The sequence below is a fragment of the Ursus maritimus genome, unplaced genomic scaffold (assembly GCF_017311325.1).
Source record: "Ursus maritimus isolate PB19 unplaced genomic scaffold, ASM1731132v1 scaffold_11, whole genome shotgun sequence".
Taxonomy (NCBI): domain Eukaryota; kingdom Metazoa; phylum Chordata; class Mammalia; order Carnivora; family Ursidae; genus Ursus; species Ursus maritimus.
Window position 1 is genome coordinate 32,515,942 of NW_024423453.1, and position 27,363 is coordinate 32,543,304.

The following is a 27,363-nucleotide window of genomic DNA, read 5'->3' on the forward strand; positions in this document are numbered from 1 at the left end:
AGTATAACACGTATAAAATGCTTTCCTGTTTTTAGTCTCTTCTTCCTTTCTGTTCTTTATTCTTCTTTTCTCTCCAGAATTTTGAGACAACAATTTTTTGAAGCCTAGGCTGCCAACCTCTACAATTCGGATCCCCTGGGTGGGTTCAGAAGACAATACCGCTTCGTTCCCAGGACACTGCATTCCATGATAATTCAGTTGTGTGCAGTAAAATGGCAGAATGCACACTGTCCCTGCTTCATATTAATATCCACAAAATGAGAATTTCCTAAGTAGTTGGGAATACTCGATTCACTTTTATGTATTTTCCGAAGACTGCTTCTTAGAAAACTGTGGCTCGATACCATACTGACTGATCACGGCCATTAACGTCTACAGTCTATGCACATTCAGTATTCTCTGTAGAACCTCTGAGAGTCTTTAATTCATTGAGTCTAGCATTACATCTTGCAGGCCTGTTCATTTTAGCATATTTTCAGCTAATCAAGGCTACTTTCTGTAATTCTTCTCATTTGGCATTTTCCCTTTGTGTTCTCTCTTCTGCCATCTCAAATTTCCTCTCCAACATATGTTTCTCTCATCACTCTGAAAGATGAGGTCATTGAAGTCATCACTGTATATTTAGAAGACTTGGGACTATTAGGGTCAGGAGCACATCTCTCCTAAGCCACCACAGCTTTTCCTTCAATTAAGCAGTTGTTTTTAAGTCCTTACAGAGATAAAACAAAAATGTGTTATTTCTCCCTTAACTGTTGTGTGGGAGATGTTAATTAACACATACTTCCCTCAAGAGTATGTGAACCATGCATAACTGCCAACATCAGCAATATTTGTTCGAAAAATAAAAAATATATAGAAGTTGGCATAAAAAGATTAGAATGTTTGGAACTCTTTCTCTTTTCCTTTTTTCGTTTTATTTTGTCTTTTAAGGCAATGAGTTAAAAAAAAAAAAAAAAAAAAAAGGTCCCAAATTCAAAATCAGGGCCTGACTCTTCAAGGAGGAGAAGTACTCCCCCATAACATGAACCAACAGTATTAATTTAAGGTTTTAGAAAATAAACAATGTTATTTAGAAAATAAATAATTCAGTGTTTAAGGTTGAAAAATAAGATATAAATCCAAGGGGTGCCTGAGTGGCTCAGTCAGTTAAGTGTCTGCCTTCAGCTCAGGTCATGATCTCAGAGTCCTGGGATCAAGCCCAGCCTTGGGCTCCCTGCTCAATGGGGAGTCTGCTTCTCCCTCTGCTTCTCCCCCCTGCTTGTGCTCTCTCTCTCTCTCTCTCTCTCAAATAAATAAATAAAAATCTTTAAAAAACCCACAAGAAATCAATGCGTGCACACACACACACACACACACACACACACAAAGCAAGTCATCCTAATGCAAGAATTCTTTAGACATACTGAAATAATGTTATATTTTTTGCTCCAATACTACAACCATAAAACACTAATCTCATACAAATTTTAAAGTTGTTTTCATTTAAGATAATACGTGAAGCATGCAAAGAAGATGGGGGTTGCGGGGCAGGAAACAAAATGTACTGCATACTTGCTACGTGTCAGGTAGCATTGGGCTTAAACTTTGCTTGTGTTAGCTCATGTCCAGAACGACAACGTGCCTGGTGCTGTCTCATTGTTCCACTAAATTCTGTCTCTCTCTCTTAATTTTTTTTTTTTTTTACTAGTCAGTCAGATTTGTGGATCACAACATGTGACTCAAGGATGAAGACCATATTTATTGAATTGTTTTTTACCAACAGCAGAGTATTCAGCTGTCTAATTTTCCCCCCAATAACGTCATCCTGCTCTGTCTCGTCCTCTGCACGTTCAATGGTGAGTTAGCTTTGTAACAAGAATTGTAAGACTCTCAATACCCTGATAATAGAACCCAAATAAAACATGAGGAAGCGATGAGACTAATGCCTTAGGGAGGAAGCAGATGACAGAGTTATTGAGGAATATAGGCAATAATTTGCAAGAGGGAATTTAAAAGATTTTGTTATAGAAACATTGCTTTAGAATTCTTGCTACACTGAGATTTGAGCACCACTACTCCTAAATTTCATTATAACTGGTTCAGTTATAAATTAGGCTAATTTCCTTCATGTAAAAAGCTGGATTCACATTGTAGGGAAGAAGGTCCTGATATAAATTTTTTTTAACTTTTCCCCCATAACAGAATAATATACAAATATATCATACCACATCTTATGCATGTCTCTGTGTGTGTTAAATAAAAACGTGTTGGCCTTTTAAAAGGAGAAAAAAAATGGCTGAGGAGATGAAATTCACTTCCTTAGTGTGGAACAGTATACATATGAAAATAAACTACCCACTTAGTACCAGTTCTGAATTTAAGTATCATTGAAGAATCTAGAGAGAGAGAAAAAAAAAACAACCTCTTCCTGGAACAATGGTGCTCTCGGGAAATGCTCTTTGATTGTCTGTGCTCTGGAGCAGTGAAGATGCCAGCTGTACAGAAGACAGCACATTTGCATATAAAAAGAACAAATTTGGTTCAAATCGCTTTTGTCAGTACCAGAAGACTCCCATTCTCCAGCTTGTCCCCAGCTCCCTCAGCTTCTTTTATGTCAATCCTCAGAAAATACTATTTTGTCTTGTTTTCGTATTACCTTGGTGATTGAGACTCCATCCTCAAGCAGCTGAATTACACACAAGTCTGTGCTCGCATCCCTTCAAGTTTTGATATCCAACCCTACATGCCGAAAGCCCCACACTGGTCTGGCATCATCACCCGACACTGTATTCAGACTGGGCTCTCTGTGTGCAAGCTCCAAATCCACGCTCCGCTTCAGAAACAAGAGCTTGCAGCTTTCTGCTGCTCTTTTCAGCAGGAACATATGTGCTGCTTAAGAAAGGATGAAAACGTTGTTCCAAGAATGGAAGCAGGTCCCTCTGAAGACTATAAGAAATACTCTAAGTCAGTTAATGGAAGTTTGTAGTGTTAGAACTAGGATAGCAGAAGTCAGAGAAAACAATGCAGAGAACAACCTTAAGCCTTTTACCTGCCCACAGGCCAAGATGACGACATTCTTCCAGGACTATCAGTTCGACAGGGGAACCAACAGGATTCCTATCCGGACAAGCAGAGGGTCCATCAGTGGATCCAGAAGGGCATGTGGGTTAGTAAGGAGTGGCTGCCTGCTTCCCTGTTTTACCTCCAAACCAAGAGATGTGGCCAGTGGGGCTGGTGGAGACAGTTACAGGAGGGGTGGCAGGAAACTCAGAGCCCGAATTACCAAAGATGGATGGCGTAGAGACGTGCACTCAGAGCTGTTGAACTCTAAGGACACAGAATGATTGATGTCTAGGAGGTATTTGGGAGGACAAATAAAGGAAATAGGGTCCTGGAATGTTGCTTCCAGGGGTTGATGGTCTCCTGAAAGAGTCCATTTGTTTGGGCAGGAAGTAGCATGCAATCTGGAAAGCAGTTGTTCAATCTGGACATCTTTACACATAACACATTGACTCACACTCTGGCTTTCACCAAATCCTGAATGAGGCCATTTTTAGACATGTTTTCCCAAACCAAAATATTTTAGCGGAGTTGCATTGTATATATTACACTTAAGGGCTTACATTTTAGGAGGTGGTGCTAAAATTAAGGTATTTTTTTAAATTTCAGTTAATATTATTTTTTATAAATGTGCTGCGCTTAGTATCTATATGTGGAATTAATCATTTTTTAATGAAATTGTTGTCCCTCTAATGCCAAATATTTTATAACTAGATTAAAAGCATTAAATTAAAGCCTTACATAAATAGAAAATAAGAGGGGAGAAGGAGGGATGGGGGGAATAGATTGTCCTGAGGGGGTAGTTAGCTTCTTGTTTTACTTGTCTCCATCTAAAACATCATTTGGGGGCAGGAGAGTTTTGAAGAGCTTGAAGAATGTAACTCCCCATCTTTCTTGAATCTCTTGAGTCAATCATACATGTGATTTTCCTGTAGAGAAGAGAAAATCAAGCTTTCGGGGTGTCAATTCTCCCATCACAAGATCGTTGACTCACAGGAAATAAAACAAGGTTTTGGTACAGATAAGCTAAAGCTAGAAATGACTCGCGATCCAGGAGACACAGAACACGAGAAAGAAGACAAGCGAGTATGTGTAGGTGAGAAAGCAAATATGGGATAGTCTGAGGGCAGGAAGGGTCTAATTCTTCAGAGCAAAATCCACAAGTTAACACTATGTGGAAAAAAGCGTAGATCAGACCATTTGAAAAGTAGGAGATAGTGGTTCTAGGAGAATCAGAATTTGAAGGAAACAAAGAGGATACTTCTTCGAAAAATTGGGATCTCCAAGGACAGCAGTTTAAACCTAAAGCTGAGCAGAGCTCCTGCTAGCTGACTGAAGAGCGCTTCAGAGCCTTAGCTACACAGGAAGTTTCAGAACAAAGGAGAAGTAGTTTACACTACTCAAATTAAAGAAGAACCACCTTCTCTACTCTCCCAGGATATGTGGTACACTAGATAAGATAATATGAGACACCTTCTGTTTGAAGGTCTCCTTGACAGTTCTTACTTTCTTTATGCACTAAACCACCCAAGGTTCCCGGTCATCGATCCCAGTCCTGACCGGGTGACTGGATTTGTGATGGAGTCTCAATATTCTCATCTGGAAATGGGGAATTATAGTTCTTCTCACTGAGTGTTTGTGAAGGTCTGATTCAATACGTCAAAAACAAGATGAATTTCTAACAACGCACTAATAATATATTTTTCATTTTCACACATATTTGCTCAAACACCTGTGAAATAAGAATTCTAATCTACAACTTACCCATGAAGAATCAGAATTTAAGAGAGGGTAAGGGATTAACCCAAGACAATAAATAGAATAATACCGTCAAGTGATCACTTATATATCTAGCACCATTCTTAGTGCTTTAAGTACACTACCACAGATTAATCCACAAGGCTCCCCCCAATAAAAATGAATTGTCTAGGGTCACACAGGTAGCCAGTAGCAGAATCAGGATTCAAATGCTCTCAGGATGGCAATGCAGCCCATGCTCTCAAATGCCGCCCATGCTCTCAAATGCCACCCTTGTATTGCTTTCTCTCAGGGTTTATGTAGTATAGACCGAAATGTAAGCTCAAAGCTCTAGACCCAGTGCATTTCTACTGTTTTAGTTGACTGTTATGCTTCTTGCTATTTGTTTATGTATGTTCTTACGAGCATCTCTGTAAGAAGATTGCTTGCTTCGTGATGCTGTCATAATACCAGAATCTTAAAGTGACTTTGTGAAGAACTTTAGGCATAAAATTCTACACGGGTAAGTAATCACCAGCTACACAGTCTAGTTACCGAATGCCCTTGTTCAGCTCAACCTATGACTGATTCTTCCTGTCAGTTCTTTCTAGAAGAACTCCAAGGGCAATAAGGCTCTATCCCTCCTAAAACATAATTTGTTAATAACAAAATATCAATGGTTAAATAATTGTATTTATTAATAATTTTAAAATGAGTTGCTTTTTACAAATAATTGTGTTAACAATAATTACAAAACATTTAAAGGGCATATCTAAGCATATACATTTATTTTATGACAAAACGTGAGAGGAAAAAAGCAATGGCGTTCATGGACGCGTTCAGTTCATGGATATTTATTGAACATCTAAATGTACCCAGCATGATTCTGGGTGACAGTTTCACAGCAGTGAACAAGAAAGAAGTTCCCTATTTTATGGACTTCTTCTAGTGAGACATGAAGTTTAAAATAATAATTTAGTGAGAATTTTAAACAGTGGGTTAAACTGAGTGTTGAGAGAGAGGGTGGATCGAGAAAAGCTTCTCTGATGAGGTGACGTTTGAGCTGTGACCGAAAACATACCAAGAAGCCAGCTTAGAGAGAACTACAAATGCAAAGACCCAAATGTTTGGCTTGTTTGAGAAGCAAAAAGAAGACCAAGGACGATGAATAATGAGCTAGAAGGTTGGCATAAGTATGGTGAGAATGGTCTGCTCCTCAAGATCCTTATGGAATATGCTAGGGTATTTCAACTTTATTCTAAATGAAATGGAAGTCATTAGAGGATTTTATCTAGGCAAGTGAAGAAATCACATTGATAGCTTGAAAAGACTACTCCGGCTCTTCTATCAGGAGGGGACCATGCAGAGGCAAAAGCAGATGCCAGCTTCCCATGAGGACCCCCCTCACTGGCCCCAGTGAGAGCTGTTAGCTGCTCAGAATTGAACCACAGCAGTGGCAAAGGAGAGGGTTGGTCAAATTCAGAAAATACTTTCAACACAGAAATTATAGAACTTGGTGAGGGATTTAATGTGAGGTTAGGGAAAAGAAGAATCAAGAAAGGGTTAAAATTTGGGGACTGGCATAATTGAATGGATGGTCATGCTTTTTATGCAGATGGGCATTATGAAGGAACAACATTTTGGGAGGGACAGGAACGGGAATCAAGAAATCAGGTTTTAATTATCTTAAGTTTAAAATACCTCCTAGATGAGCAAGTGGAGATATTTACCAGCCAGTTGAAAATGGGAGTTGGGGGCTCCATGGAAAAGTGAAGGCAAGACTTGGAAACAAAGGCCCATAAATGTGGTTTAAAAGCCATGGATTATGAAATTGCTTAGAGTGAGAGGGTATTTAAGTTTTGTGTGGGGATAAAACTGATAACCTGAATTTGGCCAAGTTTTGACCTGGGAATACCTTTTTTGCTTCAACAGACTTCTGAGACCTTACCACTATAGATAACAGCCAAGAACAATCTTTTGTCCTTGGTAAAGTAGAGGTAATAGGAGAGTAAGTGGCAGAACACTTAAAAAGCTTTGGGCTTTCTCATGCCTGGTATAAGACCACAGGCAAGTCAATTAACTCCTCTGAGAGTCAGTTTCTTCCCCTGTGAAATGGGCATAGCACCACCTTGGCCAACTGCAAAAGGTCAAAGCTAGAGTAAGAATCATTTGGGAAAAGACTGTTTTATACAGTGAGAATGTGAAGGGACTTTTCTTTAATCCTGCGTTGCACTCTACTAGGTCTCTTCTCTTCCCCACGGCATGATTCCCAGGTGGCCTAGGATACATTTGGATACCATCTGCTCCACAAGAAGGCTGACTGATCAATTTCCGTCACACAGACAGCAGCACCAGGGGATCTTGCTCCCTTACAACCTCCGTGGCTTTCGACTTTATGCAAAGGAAAACCACCTAATGAACAAAGCCCCTAGGTAGTCCTGATTCCCCAATTACCCGTAAGTAGCAACAGATGCTGCAGAGGTAGACCTGTTCCAGTGACCAGCCGCTCTCAGTAATGAGACAATGGAGGGAAGAAAGTAATTAGGCAAATCACACAGAAAGAATAATAACTAGATGGGGCATGTTGATCATGGATAAAAGACACAAATAAAAAAGGTGGAAAGGAAACATTTAAAAAAAAACCTCTCATTTCACAATTTGCCAAATCTATGTGAAGAATCAATTTTGGCCTGTGAAGTTAGACCTGGTGAAAGACCTCCTTTAATTGAAAGCTCCTATGGTATATTACTCAGAAAGAAATGTGACAAGGATAGATATACTTTATCACAACATAATTCAATTAAATGATACGGTTGCAGCAAACAGGGAGTGGGAAGAGAAGTTTGATTCTCATATACTTCTCCTTTATTAATGATGTCACATATCTCAACTCCCTGAAAAGGCCAAACTAGAATCTAGACCGGTGTCAGTAAGGACAGGTTATATTCCAACTGCAGGACACATTCAATCTCGAGACTCTAGAAACCACTACCCACACAACAGTCCTATTAAGAAGCTCTAATTGGTTCATTTTCTCTTCTTCCAGCTAAATCCCTAATGATTTCAGCAGTACAAAAACGTAATGCAGGTCTTAGATAGCCTTTTATTGTCTTCTCTTTCCCATTCCTGCACTTTTAATCATCAATCACAAAGAACGTGGCCTTTGGAGTTAAAATCTATATTCTTCCACCTCCTAGCCTTATACCCTTGGGCAAGCAACCGAATTCATCTGTGAAACATGAATAGCGAGAAGCACCTAAAGGGTCAGTTGTAGAAGCAGAGATAAAAAATGAAAAGGATACAGCCTAATACCTGGCACTTAGAAGGAGTTCAATAAATGATACCAATTATTATTCCAAAAATAGAGTCTTGACCTCCTGCTCAAGGAAGTACTCATTGAGTACTCACCCAAGGTTATATTCAAAATAATAAATCTTAACCAATCATTAAATACATGTCAGATACTAGTTTAAGTGCTTTATGTACATTAACTTATTTAATTCTAGCAAGAAACTTATAAGGTAGCTACCAATACACTTCCCATTTTATAGATAAGAAAACAGAGATTCAGACTGTAATTTTTCTAAGGTCAAGTGGCTAGGTGGTAAACAAAGACAGGATTCAAATGCTTGCAGTTGGCTTCACACTCCCATCTCTTAACTGGTGAGATATATTGCCTCCCCACTCAGACTGTAGACTGAAATCTGAGCCTGAGATGCAAATCCACTTCTATTAGTTGTCTATTATTTTGTTGTTGTTGGGCTGTTGGTAAATGGTTGTTCTGAAAATGTCTCCTCACAAGTACTGCTCATTAACTGATGTTGTCAAAATTGAGATAGCTTAAAGAAAGGGAAGATTCTTCCATACGCAAACTCTGCATTGGTAGGCAGTTATCGGGGGCACAGCATGGCTAAGCCTTCTTTGAGTTTCATCTAGCATAACCCCAAAGCCAGTAAGACTCAATTGTTCCTGATACCCAAATGCAATTTGCTAGCTATAGACAATGTGTAAAAAGTTGTGTTCATTTAGAATTTTTTTTTTTTTAAGATTTTATTTATTTATTCGACAGAGATAGAGACAGCCAGCGAGAGAGGGAACACAAGCAGGGGGAGTGGGAGAGGAAGAAGCAGGCTCATAGCGGAGGAGCCTGATGTGGGGCTCGATCCCATAACGCCAGGATCACGCCCTGAGCCGAAGGCAGACGCCCAACCGCTGTGCCACCCAGGCGCCCCCATTTAGAATTTTAAAACAAGTTTCTAATAAATGTGCAATGGTTATAAAATATTGCAAGAGAATTCCTAGAGCCTTAATTTGTTTTTGTTGTGGGATTATAAGTAATAAAGAGGGATATGTAAGTGAGCATTAAACGCATCACCTTGGAAAATGAGCTCTAGGATGTTGTTTCATGAAATTTGCTACTCCCTTTGCCTGAATTGTCTCTTGTGTCCCTCCTAAACCAACTGAAATCTTGCTCATCCTCCCATTTCTGGTCCAAGTGCCACTTCCCCTGAGATGTTGTTTCTGATTCCACAGTTGTATTTAATTACTGTTTGCACAGTATTTCCATAGTTGTTGGTGTGTGCCCTTATTTTGCCCTTACCATAATCTGCCTAGCATTCTAGTTGTTTGTCTCCACCACCTCCTAGAAATTCATGGAAAGCAGGAATTAATAAGAAAGGGATATAGCCTGGTGGTTCAAAGCAGGAGCTTCAGAATCAGACTTGGATCCCCCCCCCTTTTTATGAGAGAGAAAGAGCAGAAGTGGGGGGAGGTAGGGCAGAGGGAGAGAGAATCTCCAGCAGGCTCCATGCCCAGCTCAGAGCCTGATGCAGGCCTCAGTCTCCCCACCCAGAGACCATGACCTGAGTAGAAATCGAGAGTTGGACACTTAACTGACCAAGTCACCCTGGCATCCCTTCAACTTGGATCCTGACTTTGTCACTCAACTTTCGTAAGATCTTTGGAAAGTTGACCATTGAGAATTTTACATTTTTTACCTCTCAAATGAACACAATATAGGAGAGCATGCTCTGTACTCAGATTCTTTGGTTCAAATCTTGGGCTCATTTTCGACCTTTTTATGCCTGTTTCCTTTCCTATAAAACAAAAGTGACTGATAATAGAGCAATTACCTCATAATTAAATTGTGAAAATTAAAGTAATTAATTCATGTAAATTATCGAGGACAATGTATGGTAAACAAACACTTGATAAATGTAGTTATGTCTAGTGTTATCACCTTGTGGAGTTGTGGTGAGGAAAACATGGCAATCTGTTTGTAAAGAGGTAACTACCATTTCATAATACCATGAGTATCATAGAGTCTCAGAAAATGGTAGCTACTCCTGTGCTATGACTGTGATCCCAGCACTTTGCACAATGCCTTGTCTTTAGACGGTCCCCCGCAAATTATTGTTCAGTGGAAAACCATGTTTTATAAGGAAAGTATCATACTGTAAGAATCAAGAGATTGGCAATCTATGTATGACGAAGCAACAAAATAGGACAAGCACAGGTCTGATCTAATTCTTACTAGGTACTTCTATTACTGCTGGAAGATGATCTTACAGCTTATAAGAAGTAATATTTTATCAATAAAAATTAAATACAAAAATACACCTCTGTGCTTGGTATTCCCTTTAGCTGGAGCATCGTACCATGAATAGGGTAAAAAGATTCAAGAAGATAGACTAGAATGTTCCATTTTCCCAATGGAGCTTTGAAAAAGTCAGAGCTTTATAATCATTTATAGAACACAGACCAGCAGGAAAGTAGAAATGAACATAGGAAAGAATTGGTAAGTTTGGCCTCCGAAGATTTTTTTTCTTTTAGAGAATCATATAAAACAATTCCTGATTTATAGCCATTCATAAAGTATGAATGGACCTGACATGCAGGTTAATGAAGGCCCTAGCAAGCTATAAAAGCCGTGTCTATAAAGAGATGAGACTGTTTTTGTGCAGCTTGTCAGTCCGAGCACATTTTAATACACATTTCAAATTCTGAACACAGAAAACTGATCACATAATTTACATGACTTTCTGGTTTTTGCTGTTGTTTGTTTGTTTTTTCTAACCAGGCTGTGAGAAATATAGTGGCTCTATAGACAAAATCCAAAAGCAGTACACATAACCTTATACGTGATCCAACAGTAGAACAAAGTATTTAGAATCAACACCCTCCTGGACAAAGGCTTAACTACCAAATAGGATAACTTCTCCTTTCTGAAAGCCACTCCAATATTTGAATTTACCTACCTAGAGACATCTTGTCATTGTGCCATAACATAATGTGGTGATAAAACTGAATTTTAATTACTGAATTCTAGGATGGTACATGTCATTTACCTAGTATAGATGTTTAGTGGGTTGCATATCCACAAGACTGGTTTTTTTTAATCCTTCATTTCCACAGAAAAAATAGTTTCCACAAGTGGTAAATTTCAATTTGCCTATTTAGTCACATTATGTATGGCAGAACTGGCATGGCTTACAGAGTGAATGTGAAGTTAATTTCTTATAAAACACTTGGAATCACTAATTTTTCTATATATACCACTATTCTAAAAGACCAGAAGTAGATGAATCAAGAATCAAATCTGAAAACACATTTCCCATTTTCTCTTCAAGGAAGACAAGATGGCTGCCCTTTCTATATGTAACTTGGTATAATAATAAATAAGTACTTAGTGTATGCCTTTTGCATGTGTGTTTTCTGGATTTGAAGTCTTTATCTTGTTCCAAGCACCAAATATCTACTTATGCTGCTCTCCTGGTCTAAAATATAATTCCTCCTTTCCTCTTCCTATTCTTAATCCTATTTTCTTACTTGAAGAATTGATTTTAGTTAGTCTTCCTTAGGAAGCCTTTTTTGACTACTCCTTCCTATACTAGTTTGATCCTTTACACAATCTCTTATATTCTCAGAGACCCTAAAAATAGCTTAGCTTTTAAACGTCGCGTAACGATTTCAGGAGTCTTAGTTTGACCTCTCTAATTATGCAATGAGCTAATTGAATATAAAAAGCAGAATTTTACTCCTTTAGCTATGCCCCTTTTCTTGTTCAGCTATTCTGGTTAACCATTTTTTTAAAAATGGCAACACCTGATTGTGACATTTAAATGGGCACATTGCAGAGATTTGGGAAGATAGGAGAAAGTATAACAAAGGAAATTAGAATTCCACTAACTTGTCATAACCACAGTTAAAGATACTCATACCCATTCTTCCAACCTTATTCTTTTGTACATACAAAGAGAGTTAAATAAGGGTCATGTTGTACGTGTAGTTTGTTATTCTGCTTTGACAATTTTTATATTCTCTTGTTTGATAAAATATCCCTCTGACGGATCGTTCTTATGACTGTATAGTACTCCATCTTAAAACTATATGTTTCCTTATAAAAATTAAACAACACATGTTGATTGACTCTTAAGTAGAGAATAAAATACAGTGCCCTGTACTTTCCTTCATCCATTCTGAATTTGAGGTTTTAGCAGAAAAGTCAAGAAATGAAATGATAAAATGGAAATAGAGTTAACTATGTCTGAAAATGTATGATGATATGTGACCATTTTGAAGAGATAACAGATGCATTTCTACATTGTCTATTATTGATTTTTATCTGTGATAGCTTTCACTATATCACTATGAAATTATAGCAGTTGCTATAGCCTTATCGATTTTAGAGAAAACTGAAAAATGAATCAAGGCTCTGTTAAATAATTTGAGCCTCAGATTAGTCTGATTTTATATACTAATAAAACCTATGGGAGGAGTTGATACATTTTTTTCAAGAGGAAAAAGTCTCTGGAAAAAATTATCCCATAACTTAAATATGGATTCTTAAAAGATAAAACACCTTTACAAAAGGCAAGGGATTTAACTGTCTGTTGGCTTTGAACCTTCTCTCTCTCTATCTCTTGCTCACTAGAGGCTTGGCAGCACCTAATCGCCAGGGCTGATCCTATTACCCTGCGGTTAGGGGGTGAGAGAGACTAGAAGAGGCCACGGGGTCAGGATCTCACTGGATCAGTATTCCTTCTAACCCACAATTGTCCTGCTTTGACCTTGGCATTCTTGTCACCCAGTAAGTGGTCCTTCACTATCCTACCATTTCCTCTGAGGCTTTTTTTTTTTTTTTTTTTTTTTTTTTTTACTACAAGACCAGATCAGCTCCTAACTTGGTTTCATTCCTGATCAAACCAGCAATCCAATTCATTACCCTTGAGCCCCAGTATTTCCATTCCTACAACCCTATTACTTGCTGCACAAATATTTACTATAGCCAGGCCCTCTTGCTGAGAAAGTCACCTGGGTCTTATGTTCAGTATGGGCACTTTCTAAATAAGTGTCCATATCCTCAGTTCCTTCGGATACACAGAGGCCTTCTTTGGCCTCTATATCTAAAATAGTTCCTCCATCTCCCAAGTCAATTACCTCTCCCCCAAACACGTTCTATACAGTTGCTCTGTTTGCTATCTTCATAGAACTTAACACTACCTGAAATTATTTACTTACAAGTTTTCTATGCTCCCAATACAATTTGTATGAATGAATGATTTGTATTGTTAGAGATTTCACTCCAGCATCCATGTCTTTACATTCCTATCATAATCGACACTGAGGCTGTTGACATGCCTAAAATGTGTCTTTTGATGCACCCTTATGTCTGGTCATTGGCTTCCATTAGGTATCAGCCATCAAGGTATAAACCATTTTAAGAATATCGCTTCACAGTGTCAAATAAAGAACATAAGGACTACATGCACACACACACACACACACACACACACACACGCCATCTCTCCTATTTTAATATACATTAGTGCCTATTGTTTTGGATTTATGATATGTAGTATCCACATAAAATATGAAAACATACTCATAAGTATTCCATTGACTTTGGAGCTAGTAAATGGAGATATATAAAAGTAAACATTATAAGCATAAATGAAAGGATAAACTTAATAAATGGTTAATAGTTCTTTTATATCTTTGTCAAGATTAGTCTTCTCTATATATTTTCCACAATGGTTTCAAAAGAAATGCACCCAGATTTTAAGAAGTGACTCTCTTCTTTATTCTTTCTTTCTTTTTTTCTTTTATTTCCTTATTTCTTTATTTATTGTAGAGAGGGAGAGAAAGAGAGAGGGAATGAGCAGGGGGAGGGACAGCAAAGGAGACCAGCAGACTCCCTGCAGAGCAGGGAACCTGAGGCAGGGCTCCAGCCCAGGACCCTGAGATCTTGACCTGAGCCAAAATGAAGAGTCGGATGCTTAATTGAATGAGCCTCCCAGGCGCCCCATGATCTCTCTTTTTAAATGCTTACTTTGTTAAAATAAAAACAATATTATTAAACTGTAAGAAAATCTGTGTTCTCTTGGGTTTTTAATTATTTCTCTCTTTGTGGACATAAAAAGGGTAGCAACACATTTAAATGAAACAACGAAAAAGATGTGGAAGCAGGGTTGCAGATATAAGGATGAGTTACATAATTTAAATTCAGTAAACCATTGGAATGCAATGGCAATGGACCTGAGATACTCACTTTTTCAGTAAATGCTGAACTTGTGTTATCAAGACATTTTTAACCAATTAACTTGCCCAATTGCCTAAGCATCTTCTACCTCATTTACTTGAATAAAGATGTAGCAGAGGAAATTCTGCCAGACACAGTGATTTTATAATGGCATACAGACAAGGCAGAAACAAATCCTCAATGGAAAATATACAAAGCAATATGACACCTAGGAAATTAGTGAAGCTGTTTTCCCAATTTAAAAGCAAGACCATTGAAATCCTCAATTTATTTGAATATTCTGGCAAGGAATCAAATATCAAAAATCTATTTGAAAAATTAGGTGGAACAAAAGCCTTCTACTTTGTTTAATTCTTTAAAAAAGTTTTTTATTAAGATGCCTTATTTTTTGATTAAATAAATATGCATTTTTTAATAATGATAAAAAATACTTAGGAAACTATTATTCTCTCATTATTATGAAGTTAACTAGTTAGCAGGTGAAGTCTTAAAGAATTTGTGGGATTTTAAAAAAACTCAAAGAGAAAAGTATCAAAAAATATACAGTAAAACCTACATGAGTTTAATTGTAATGTCCTTGAAAGAGTTTTTAAAAGGCTTTTTTTTTTTTTTAAAGAAATGCTACAATTGAGGGTTTTAAAGTGCTCAAAAGCATAACAGTTTGGGGAATATATCTTCCAGGATCAACAACAAAATTTCCCGAAGACTCTAAATAATTTCGTTTACTTGTAAGGCATTTTTTTTTTTTTTGCCATGTGATAAGATAAAATTATCTGTTGTTAAGAATTCTAGTGGTTTTTCTGAATAAATATGAAAAAAGAAAAGTTTTTTTAATGGGAGGAATATTATTATCAATTAATTCTCAAAGCTGCTCATCTCTTGGATCGATGATTTAAAGCCAGAAATATAAGTGACGACAGCATTGCTACTGAATTTGACTGGGCTTTCAAAACAAAACAAATATAGCTAGGCCTTTGAACAAGACAGATAACTTCACTTGAAAAAGAAGATACATATTTGCCCTAGGCACCCTGTCTCTTGAAAGGTGGCCTCCGTGTTTGACTAATAGCCTCTCCTCTGATTGTCTTTGCCTCCTTCAGATTTCACCTTGTTCTCCAGGATGCAAATAAGAAGGCTTTATCTGTGTTTTGAAATACACTAAGTTACTCTAACAAATCTTTACTCTTTGAAATTCCAGTAAAATAGTAAAAAAATAATTCTTCCCTTAAAAATGAGAGACGAATAAAGGCTCAAGTAGTAAGAGTTACAGTGAGTGAAGAGGCTTGTTTTGCTACTCAGATCCCTTTCTGAAACAAGTTCTTTCTATATCTGACACCATCTGAGAACTCTCTAGGAAAAAAAAAAAAGTATAGCTTTTTGGTGATACCACAGAAGTTTTTGAGTTTTCACATTTTTGTTTCTTAATACCTGGGAAAAGAAAAAATCTAGAATCCTTAACGTAACAGCAACTTTCAGCTACATTTGTAACAAAAATAAAAATTTTTTAAAAATGAATTCTACCAAAATCTAGAACACTGACAACACTAAGTGCTGGTGAGGATGTGGAGTAACAGAAGTTCTCATGCATTGCTGGTGGGAACGCACAATGGTACTCGCACCTTGCAACTATTTGGAAATTTCTTACAAAACTTAGCATACTCTTACCATATAACAAAGTGCTCCCCCGTATTTACCCAAAGATGTTGAAAACTATCTGTACACAAAACTTGCATGCACCTTTATTCACAATTACCACAATTTGGAAGTCACGGAGATATCCCTTAGCGGGTGAGTGGACAGATAATCTGTGCTACATCGCAGCCTTGGAACACTACTCAGTGCTATTAAGAAATGAGCTCTCAAGCCACGGAAAGACATGGAGGAAACTCAAAGCCGCATGACTAAGTGCAAGAAGCCAATCTGAAAGGGTTACTGTATGATTTCAACTATATGACATGCTGGAAAAGACAAAACTAGGGAGACAGTAAAAAAATATCAGTAGTTGCCAAGGGTTAGGGGAGAGAGGGCTGAATAGACTGAGCACACAGGATTTTTAGGGCAATGAAGATACTCTGTACGATACTTTAATGATAGATATATGCCATTATACATGATCCAAATCCATAGAAAGTACAACACCAAGAATGAACCCAAACGTAAACTACAGACTTAGAATAATAATGATGTGTCAATGGAAGTTCTTCAGCGGTAACAAATGTACCACTCTGATAGGGGAAGATATGCATTTATGGGGCCAGAGGGCATATGGAAAATCTCTGTACTTCCTGTTCAACTGTGCTGTGAACCTAAAACTGCTCTAAAAATAAACTCTATTAGAAGAAACAATAAAAGCAAAAAAGTATGTATAGTTATTATCTCGATAAGTTACACTTCAAAATGTAATATTTTGAGCAAAGGATATAAATTTGACATCTATTTAATTATATAATGAAAATATATATTCCTGGAATAATTGAGACTCCAAACCACTAAAAACTACCATAGATAGTAAATGTACATATTTCGATTTGCCCATAACTTTATAAAACATGTATATTAATATATAAAGATTTAGATACCTGGTCTCAGAATAGGAAATTGGATACCTGTATGTATGATTCTATAAAACCTCATTGCTTTCAAAACATTTTAGAACCATAAGAAGAAAAAAAACCCTCTCTAATGGTTCATATGAACCATATTTTACCCTCTTTAAATACCATTTTGCAGCTAATTCCCTAATGACATTTTGCAGTCATACCGAATTCAGACACAGAGCAGGTCCCACTCACTAGCTAAAGCAGTGGATAGGCCACAGTGTGTACGTTTTTAACTCATCCTTGGACAAAGTTACAAATTTCTACATGTGACAGATCTTTAAAGTTGCTTAAGCAAGTCAAAGTTTTGAATTATTGCTAAATTCTCAAATACTAAGGATCTGTCCACAAAATCAAGATGGAAGAGAAAGGGGATTTTTGAGTATGTGACATTGAAAAGAAGAGGCAGAAACCTCGTAATGGCATAAAGGAAGACTACATGAGCCCAGTCTCTAGCTCAAGGAGCAGGTAAACACATGGATTTCCAGAAATGTTGATTGGCAGCAAAGTCCAGTCACTGTATTAGGATGAGGGCTGGGCATCAAATCTGTGGTCAGCTGACCTGGTTAAGAGGCACAACTCTGCCACCACTGAACCCTATACCCTTGGGTAGTGAACTGACCTACTCCACAGCTCACTCTCTTTACTTACAAATGGGGGGAAGTGACATCACTTAGAATGAGTTTTTTTCCCCCTCAGCTTTGTTATTTTTTTTTTTAAACTGAAGTATAATGAATATAGTGTTGTATTAGTTTCAAGTATACAATATAATGATCCAATAATTTCATGACATTTGTCAGTGCTCATCATAATAAGTGTACTCTTAAACTTTTTCATGTATTTTACCCATCTTGCCACCCACCTCAAAATAACGAAAGTTTAAAGTTTAAAGAACTTAAAGAACGAAAGTTTCTTATAGAACAATGTTCATAAAAGTTTGTAAATTATATAATGATATAAGCAGTGATATAATGATATATGCAATCTAAGGTTGTAAACTATATATACAAATTGCTCTTCTATTTATTACTATAAATCAGATAGAATTCCTTACCAAGGATGAATTCTAACTGTGGTTCATTTGGAGTCTTCTGAATACCTATAAATAATGAGTAGAAATTCAGATTAAAGATATTTAACTCATAATAATAAAAAATATGTCAATACATATTACTATGCTTCACCCTGCCCAGGTCGTATAAATACATTATTTGGCAGAAAGATTTAACTTAGTTAATTGTTCAAATTTATAAGCAGTTGGTTCTCAAGGGAGGACATAATCTTTATAGCAGAACTAAATATGACTAAAGTTTTGACTGATTTACTTAGCACTACAGCTATAAAGAAACTGAAAAAAACATATTTTTGCAGCTTTGACACATTTAAAAGGTATTTTTCAATTGTTAGTTTCTCTTAGATGCATGTAAACAAAGGCAAAACCTTAAAAAAAGATGACCTCACAAAAGTACTCTCTTACGAAGATTTCTCTTTCAAACCACTTTGGCCTGCTGTAAATAGCAAATTATTAATTATAGAGCTATGCCTAATAAGGTGATGAAAGACATTATGGTGGTGGTTATTATGCCAAATTCCTGATAGCTCAAACCAATGTTCTGATAAATGTTTCTATTCCTTTTTTCTTGATTCTTAAGAAATCTAATAACATGGCTAAATGATTTAGAGTGAAGTGGAGAGAAAGTCTGAGAACAAAAGTAAGGGCATGGGAACATGCAATGGTTAGAAGATAGCAAGTTCAGGCTGTGCCGAGTGATAATTTGCTATAATGTGATAATGTGGATATCTGATGGCCACACACAGCTCAGGGTCTTCCTAAACAAAAGGGGATGAGAACTTTGATGCCACTTATTATAACTCATGGGTGACCAAAGAAGCAAAACTAAAATTTATGTAAAAATAAACTATTTGGTAATAAATGTAAGAACATTACAAAAATAATTTTCTTGTTTATTTCTACTTGTACATTTACCAAATACAATTTAAATTTACTACTAATATATTGTCAGAACCACCTCTTTGTATAAAAACCATCTATTTTTTATTTACAAGGTTAACACTTTTTTTTTTTTAAAGATTTTATTTATTTGTCAGGGAGAGAGAGAGAGAGAGAGTGCGCATACACAAACAGGGGAGAGTGGCAGGCAGAGGGAGAAGCAGACTCCACACTGAGCAGGGAGCCCAGTGTGGGACTTGATCCCAGGATCCCAGGATCATAACCTAAGCCAAAGGCAGATGCTTAACTGACGGAGCCACCCAGGCGTCCCCAGAGTTGACACTTTTTTGCATGGTAACCATTTATTTTTTTCTCCTGCTGACGTTTAACAATATTATGGTTAAAAATTTTACACTTTCCAAGAGAGATGAGAGTGACAATTATTAGTTAGATTTCTGTTCATTTCAAATAGTGTAGATTTTTTAAAAAATAATTAACAACTGCTGTAAGCTTTGACAACCAAATTTCTTAGAAAATTTATCCAACCAATACTGTTTTCTAAAGACAGAATTCATGCTGAAAAATAAAACCAAAACTCTGGAATTTTAAGCATGAGAGAAAACATACAATTCTTCCAATGATTTTAATTACTTGAGTAGCACAAAAACCAATTCTAATGCCCAAATGCAAATCTTGGCAAATCTCCATGCTTGCTCTATTTATGTGACTTTGTGCTCTCAGGTATAGCAGTGACAATCTACATGTCTAGGGTAACCGTTGTACCCTAATGCTTTCAGATTTTTTTTTATTTATTATTTATCCCTAATGCTTTCAACTTATATGCTTTTGATTTTAAAGAGAGCATTTCTATGTTCAAAAAATAATAATTTCACATGATATTATATAAATGCTAAATAGGTTTACTTGAAAAGTATTTATTAGTGCCTTAATACACATTCAAGAACTTTGATTCTACTATTTGATAATTAACCATTTCATAGGCTATCATCTATCTCACTCAAGATAAAAGATGAGAAGCACATCATAGACACATTATAACAAAATAAATAGTGCAAATGAAAAAAAGATAATTTCATGGCATTTGTTAGAACCCAGGTTTCTGTGATTACACATGCATGTGTGTTTAGTTGACCTAATCTGCATTTTCAGAGAGTTACAGAGAGGGGAACACATACTTACTTGTGAACTGGAAGTCCCCAGTATCACTTGCCTGGGGTGTGGGAAGAAAGTGCTGGCCTTCTTCTGATGCTCCTTCCTCTTTGATTTCCATGATCAACCTTCACACTTGTTTAATCTTCCAAATTTTCGTGTCCAAATATTATTGACAATGATTCTGGTTTAATATAGTTGTATCTTCACATTAAAGGCCTATATTCCACTCTGAAATTCTGCATTTAGGAAATAGCAACAGCAAAAATCTCAGTTATTTCAGAGTTCAGTATAAAGAATTAAAGGTAGGTAGAAACTACAGATTCCCTCCTGCCTATCTCACTTTTATGTCCAAGATCAATCCACCCAGTGAACATGCCATAAACTCTAAGTTAAATGGGTATTCTCTAGGCAATTATTTTATGGTCATATGAGGGACTTGTAGATTCTGAAAGGTGTATTCTTTCTCTTCTAGTTCATCCTGTGAAATAGTAGATAGCTCGGGGCGCCTGGGTGGCACAGCGGTTAAGCGTCTGCCTTCGGCCCAGGGCGTGATCCCGGCGTTGTGGGATCGAGCCCCACATCGGGCTCCTCTGCTATGAGCCTGCTTCTTCTCTCCCACCCCCCCTGCTTGTGTTCCCTCTCTTGCTGGCTGTCTCTATCTCTGTCGAATAAATAAATAAAATCTTAAAAAAAAAAAAAAGAAATAGTAGATAGCAATAGGGGCTGCTAACTTAATATGCATCTAATTTAGCAGCAAGAGCAGATAGCATCTTGTCAAGGCATTAGCATGTTTTGCCAAGGTGAATATTACTATTATTCCTTCCATTAGAACTACACTTTCATGCTCATCTCTCCATCCACCCTTGTTAGAACATTATCCATGAGCATGTAAAGATAATTTGGCATGACACTCTTCTTCCAATATGAGCCAACAAGTTGTACAAGAGAGTTTCCAACCTCATCATTATCCATAGAGTCTCTTGCTTCTCTTCCTGATAAAGTTTTAAATGGTTAATGATCAGAGTATATGGTGAAAAGAATGAATAATAATTCTAAAAAGCTAAAGCTCAAGGGGAAATGAAAGTAACAGTAAGATGATGAAAATCAGCAAGGGGGAAAGAAATCCTCTCCAAGAATGTAATACCCTATGCAGAAAGCCTCCAATAGCTTCAAATTCATTTTGATATTTAGCCTGATATATAAGACCAAGAATGAATTAGGAAAAAAAAAATCAATGTTGTTTTAAATCAAGTTACCACCTGAATTAAAATGTATAAGAAATCTTTAAATGTCTTACAATGTTGTTTAAAGAGATAGTGACAATCAAGTTTGGTTTGGAATAATGATTTGGTCTCCAACTTCACTAATCCACAGCCTTAGTCTTTGTTGTTTTAACAAAGCAGCTTCATTTGTAATTCTGCTCTGGTTTTTAAAGATCATCTGGCAAAAATTAAATCCAGAAAGCATCTTGAATCTTTAGAAAATATTATAATAAAATTGCAGATAAATACACATTGGCTTCTCAGGATACAACCAAGAATAAAGGCCTGGGGTAAAGGGCCATTGTGCTATCAATTAGACCAAATCCATCAATTTGAAAATTATATTTTGAATTAAGATAATGCTTTTTATTTTTTTGACTATTTAAATTTAGAAGTCTCTTCTGATAAGGACAGACGCATATTCATGAAGCCACATTCTATGACAAATTCATTAGCATTAGTGGGATAATATCTATGGAAGACTGCCATGCATGTGGGACTTGGATACAAGGACTTTGTTAACTTCCCTATACTTCTTCACCAAAAACTCAACCCCCAATCTTTATCGGTTATTTTAAAAATTGAAAAGGAGACCTAATTAAGGCAATATGGGTAAATTCTAGCAAAACAACAGCTCAGCACAGTATGGTGAATAATTAATAAAATAAATGTCAACTTTCTGTGTGAGTGAGTGTTCACCTTTGGGTGGATGGAGAGGACTTAAGATGCCTACACACACTAACATGGTCCCATTATAGGCGTATCTCACCCATTCAAAACTGAAAAATAAATTCAATTTCACAAATGAAGCCAAATACATAAGATATGGATCATATGACAACCCGTTATGATTTTATTCATTTTCATTCTACCTTTGTTGCATTTGAGGACAAATTTCATGTTTGACACCTATTACCAAGGGACATTCCTCAGAAGGAATCAGTTATATTACTAGAAAAGCTCGAGAAAACCACTGCACTTTCTAAGTGGTAGATACAGCATTTACCTATGGTTATGGTTAAGTACAATAGTTCCTCTTCTGTGTCTATTTGGAAATTTTTTGGTTTGGAGATATTGCACAAGAATAGATTTAAATTTTTACATACCACAAATATATTTTATTTTATTATCTTTTTCCACAAATGTATTTTAAATAGTCGGCTAGAGAGACTAAACTTAATTCTTAGAGCAGAAAGAAGCCACATTAAATATACCTACTGTAAGAGAGTGACATGATTATATTCGATTTTTAGAAAGTTTACTGGATGTCAAAGTAGAGAATGTACTAGAAGGTGGAAACGTAATAAGGAAACCAACTTCCTTGGAGGTTATTTTAATATTCTAGGAAAATAAAATAATAAAGAGAATCCAGGTCAAAATAGAAACAGATGACTAGAGAAGAGAATCTGCAAAAAAAATTTACTAAATATGGTAAAAGGCTATTAAATGGAATTACCTAGCCTAAGTAATGGAATTAGATACAATTTAGAATTGAGATGATGAAAGACAGGAATTTCAGGTAAAAACTAGTAAATCATGGACCACTAAACTATCCGGAGTATAAAGAAGGAGGGATTTTAGTCAAGGATGAGGAGTTTAGTTCTAACCATGTTGTTTCTGAAATGTCTTAAAATATTTGGAAAACAGTTGAATACATGAGTCTAGATTCCAGGAGAGATATTAAGTCTAGAAAAGTATGTTTTTGGAAATAATTGGCTATTATTTGAAGTCAAAGAGATTCAAGAAGTCACTGAAAGCAAGTGCATATAGTGAGAAAAAGGGATGACTGAAGACTGAACCTTAAGGCACAAAACCATTCAAGGGAGCAAGAAGAAAGGTTAGCTGGTAAAGGCACTGGCAGTGATAGGAGGAGCAGCAGAGAAGAACCAAGGGAACAATGTCATCACTCTACTTAATGGGTGTTTCTCAAGTAAACAAGGTCATTAAATTAAGAGACGGTAGCTCCCAGCCCTTCTCAACCAGAAAGCTTGTTTGAGAAATTGAGGCTACCCTGCAGTGGCACCTTCTCCTCCTGCCCAGGCAAGGGAGCCAAGAATATCTTCCGATGACAACTCCTGGAAGCTTTGCAGACTTATGGTACTCAAGCTGAGAGTGAGGCAGACAGAGCTGATCACCCCCAGAGCAAAGCCACTATTAGTTGTGGAGTGTTCCAGTGCTACATACAGACAAAGGGATTAATTCACAGACAAGGCTGAGGTTAGCTCTTATTTCTCTCAACCAGAGAACCTGTTTGGGAGATTGAGAGTAGCCTAGAGCGGCCCCTCCCCCTACTGGCTACCAAGGGAGCTGAGATATACTGTAGAGAGTGTCTTCCAGCTTCACCCAATCTGAAGGGCTGGCACTTCCAGGAAGCTGTGCAGCCCCGTGGCACTCCAGCTGAGAGGTGGGCAGGCAGAACCAATAATTTCCAGAACAAGCCTAGTGGCCATGTTTAGTCAGGAAACTTGGGGGTGGGGGTTGTCTTGAGTTAAAACAACAAACAAAAAGCTTTATGGCTTTAGAGCTGCTTCTCCCACTGCTCCTGGGAGAGAATCTGATTTATAACCCCACTTATCTCTGAATACAACTTTCAGCCTGTCCAACCAAGGAACCTAACTAGAGCATGTGGGAAGCTGCACAGCTCATTCAGGAGTCCTATATACAGTGGTACTTGAACAGACAGCACAGCCTGTGGCTTCCCCTATCTGCAGAGCAAAACCAGTTACCTCACTGGACCAGGGAATTCAGTGCATACTCTGGCTTGATTCAGGTCCCCAAAATAAATGATAAAGCTCCTGAGTCCCATCCTACTGCCCTGCCAGGGAAGGGAAGTCAATTCATAGCTCTACCCACTACCAAAATATTGAACCCAGTCCTGACCATCTAGTAAGCCTCACCAGAGAATCCAGGCAAGCATGGAGCCCATCCTACAGCTTCAATTGGTTAGGGAACAAAGCCCATAATACTATCCAACTGTTTTCAGCCCATGGCACCCACTGCACACCTTCCCTTCAGAGTTTGCTCCAAAACTGACCATAATAGCAGGGCTCACCTGCCCAAGGACATTACCAGAAGACATACCCAGAAACCCAAACTAAGCTGACTGTTGAAGAGCTGTCTCTACTAAAGAAAACTTTGAAGTCTAGAAGAGGAGCCCAATTATTCAAATAAACAGACAGAATTAATAAGGACATAAGATCACACACACACAAAATAAAATCAGGTAAAATATGATATCACCAAAGGAAATTAATAAAGTACCAATAACCGATCCTAAATAGAGTTCTATGAACTGTCAAACAAAGAGTTCATAATAATTATCTAAAGAAGTCAAGTGAATTATAAGAAGATACAGATACACAACTAAATAAAATTAGAAAAACAATGCATGAACACAATGAGAAGTTTGATAAGGAAATAGCTACCAACAAAAAAGCAATTAAATAGAAATTTTAGAGTTGAAAAATACAATAACCAAGCTGAATAACTCAATAGAGAATTTTAAAAGGAGACTTGACCATGCAAAAGAAAGAAAAAAAAAATCACTCATCTGAAGGATAAGACATTGAAAATTACCAGTCAGAGAGGGAAAAAGAAAAAAAGAATGAAAAAGAGAGAAGAAAGCTTACATAAATTATAGAATAGAATAAAAATAAATAATATGCACATTATGAAAATGCCAGAGAGAGAAGAGAAAGAAAGAGAGACACAAAGTATATGTAAAGTAGTAAGGCTGAAAAATTCCTGAACCCGGGGAGAGATATGGACATCCAGAACCATGAGATCCTAAAGAGGTTAAACTTAATAGGGTTACACTGAGACACAGTATAATTAAATTGTCAAAAGTCAAAGACAATGAAAGAATTTTAAAAGCATCAAGAGAAAAGAGAGAAGTTACATACAGCACAACCCCCATAAGACTAATAGCAGATTTCTCAACAGAAATTTTTCAGGCCAGGAGAGAATGTGATAACATATTCAAAATATTGAAAGAAAATGACTGTCAACCAAGAATTCTATACCTGGTGAAGCTAACCTTCAGAAACAAAGGAAGAAAAAAGAATTTGCTGGCGAACAAAAGCTGAGGGAGGTCATTACCACCAGACCTGCCTAACAAGAAATGCTGAAGAGTATTCTCTGAATGAAAGTAAAAGTATACTGGCTGCCTGGGTGGTTCAGTCAGTTAAGCGTCTGCCTTTGGCTCAGGTCATGATCCCAGGACCCTGGGATCAAGCCCCATGTTGGGCTCCCTGCTCAGCGGAGAGTCTGTTTCTCCTTCTGCCCACCTTCCCCACTCATGTGCCCACACACACGCGTGCTCTCTCTCTCTCGCAAAAATAAATAAATAAAATCTTTAAAAAAAAAAGTAAAAGAACATTAATTAACATCATAAAAATATAAAAAGTGTAAATCTCACTGGAGATAATGATAAATATAGAGTCATAGATAGATTCTGCAGTCTGCCAGTAGTGGTACATCATTCACTTATAAACCTAATTAGAAAGTTTAAAAAAGTAGTTAAAAGAATCATAACTATGATGATCCCTTATTAGGAACACTATTAAAAAAACAAACAAACATGTAAATTGTATCAGCAATAGCCTAAACTGTGAAGTGGAAGAGAAGTAAAAGTGTTAGTTTACAAACCCTATTGAAGTTAGGTTGTTATCAGTTTACGGTGTTGTAAGTTTAAGATATTTTTATATTTTTTTAAAATATATTTTTAAATTTAAACTTAAGATATGTTTAAGATCTTTTAAGATTTTCCACCACAAGGAGAAATCCTGTAGTATTTACTCAAAAGAATATGACAAAAAAGTCAAAGCATACAAATACCAAAAAACAAAACTCAAAAAAGACTACAAGATAAAACAAAAACAAAACCAAGGAACAACAGATCTACAAAACAACCAGAAAACTATTGACAAAATGGCAAAAGTAAGTCCTTACATACTAATAATTACTTTAGATGAAATGCCTGAATGGTTTAAAAAAACAAGATCCATCAATATGCTATCTACAAGAGACTCACTTGAGCCTTAAAGACAAACAGACTGAGAATGAAGGGATGGAAAAAGACATTTCAAGAACGTGGTAACCAAAATAAAGCAGGGGTAGCTATAATTCCATCAGACAAAAAAACACTAAATTAAAAATGGTAAAAAGAGACAAAGAAGGTCATTATATGATGAAAAAGGGGTCAATACATCAAGAGAAAACAACAATTATAAATATACACTCAATATTGTCACATCTAAATGTATAAAACAAAAATAAAGCTAAAACAAAACAAAATTAAAAAAACAGAACAAAACAAAGCTAAAAGGAAAAATCAACAAAAATACAATAATAGTTTGGGACTTTAATACCCCTCTCAGCAATGGATAGGTCATCTAGACAGAGAATCAATGAGGGAAAAAGTGGATTTGGACAATGCTATAGATCAAATGGACCCAGCAGATATATACAGAACATTATGCCCAACAACGCAAAATATATTTTTTCTCAAGATCACATGGAACATTTTTTTAGGATAGATCATGTGTTAGGGCACAAAACAAATCTTAGCAAATTCAAGAAGACTAAGACCACAACATAATAAAACTAGAAATAAAAAACAAGACGAAAATTGGAAAATTCACACTTGGAACAGATGGAAATTAAACAACACTACCCTGAATAGCCAATTGATTAAAAAAGAAATTAAAGGATAAATAAAAATGTTTCTTAAGACAAATGAAAACAGAAACACAACATACTAGAACTTGTGAGATACAGCAAACACAGTTCTAAGAGAGAAGTTCATAGAAATAAATACCTACATTAGGAAGCAAGAAAGATCCCAAATAAACAATTTAACCTGCACTTTAAAGAACTAGAAAAAGAACAAACAACCCAAAGTTATAATAAAAGGAAATCATAAAGATTAGAGCAGAAATAAATGAAATAAATAACAGAAAAAAGTAGAAAAGCTTAACCAAGAGTTGGTTAACTAAGATTAACTAAGAGTTGGTTCTTTCAAAAAGTAAACAAATTGACAAACTCCTAGCTAGACTAACCAAG

General features: G+C 36.6%; 1 protein-coding gene across 1 annotated transcript in view; it reads right to left on the reverse strand.

The window, feature by feature from the left end:
* The window catches only part of INPP4B (inositol polyphosphate-4-phosphatase type II B), a 501,415-nt gene that overhangs the window by 337,598 nt on the left and 136,454 nt on the right, over positions 1 to 27,363 (reverse strand). Inside the window, exons 4-5 of the mRNA XM_008685432.2 lie at positions 20,066 to 20,274; positions 17,969 to 18,013 (exon numbers count right to left, since the gene is read on the reverse strand). Coding sequence (XP_008683654.1) covers positions 17,969 to 18,013; positions 20,066 to 20,156 — 136 coding nt within the window. The 5' untranslated portion in view covers positions 20,157 to 20,274. The remainder of the gene's footprint in view (positions 1 to 17,968; positions 18,014 to 20,065; positions 20,275 to 27,363) is intronic.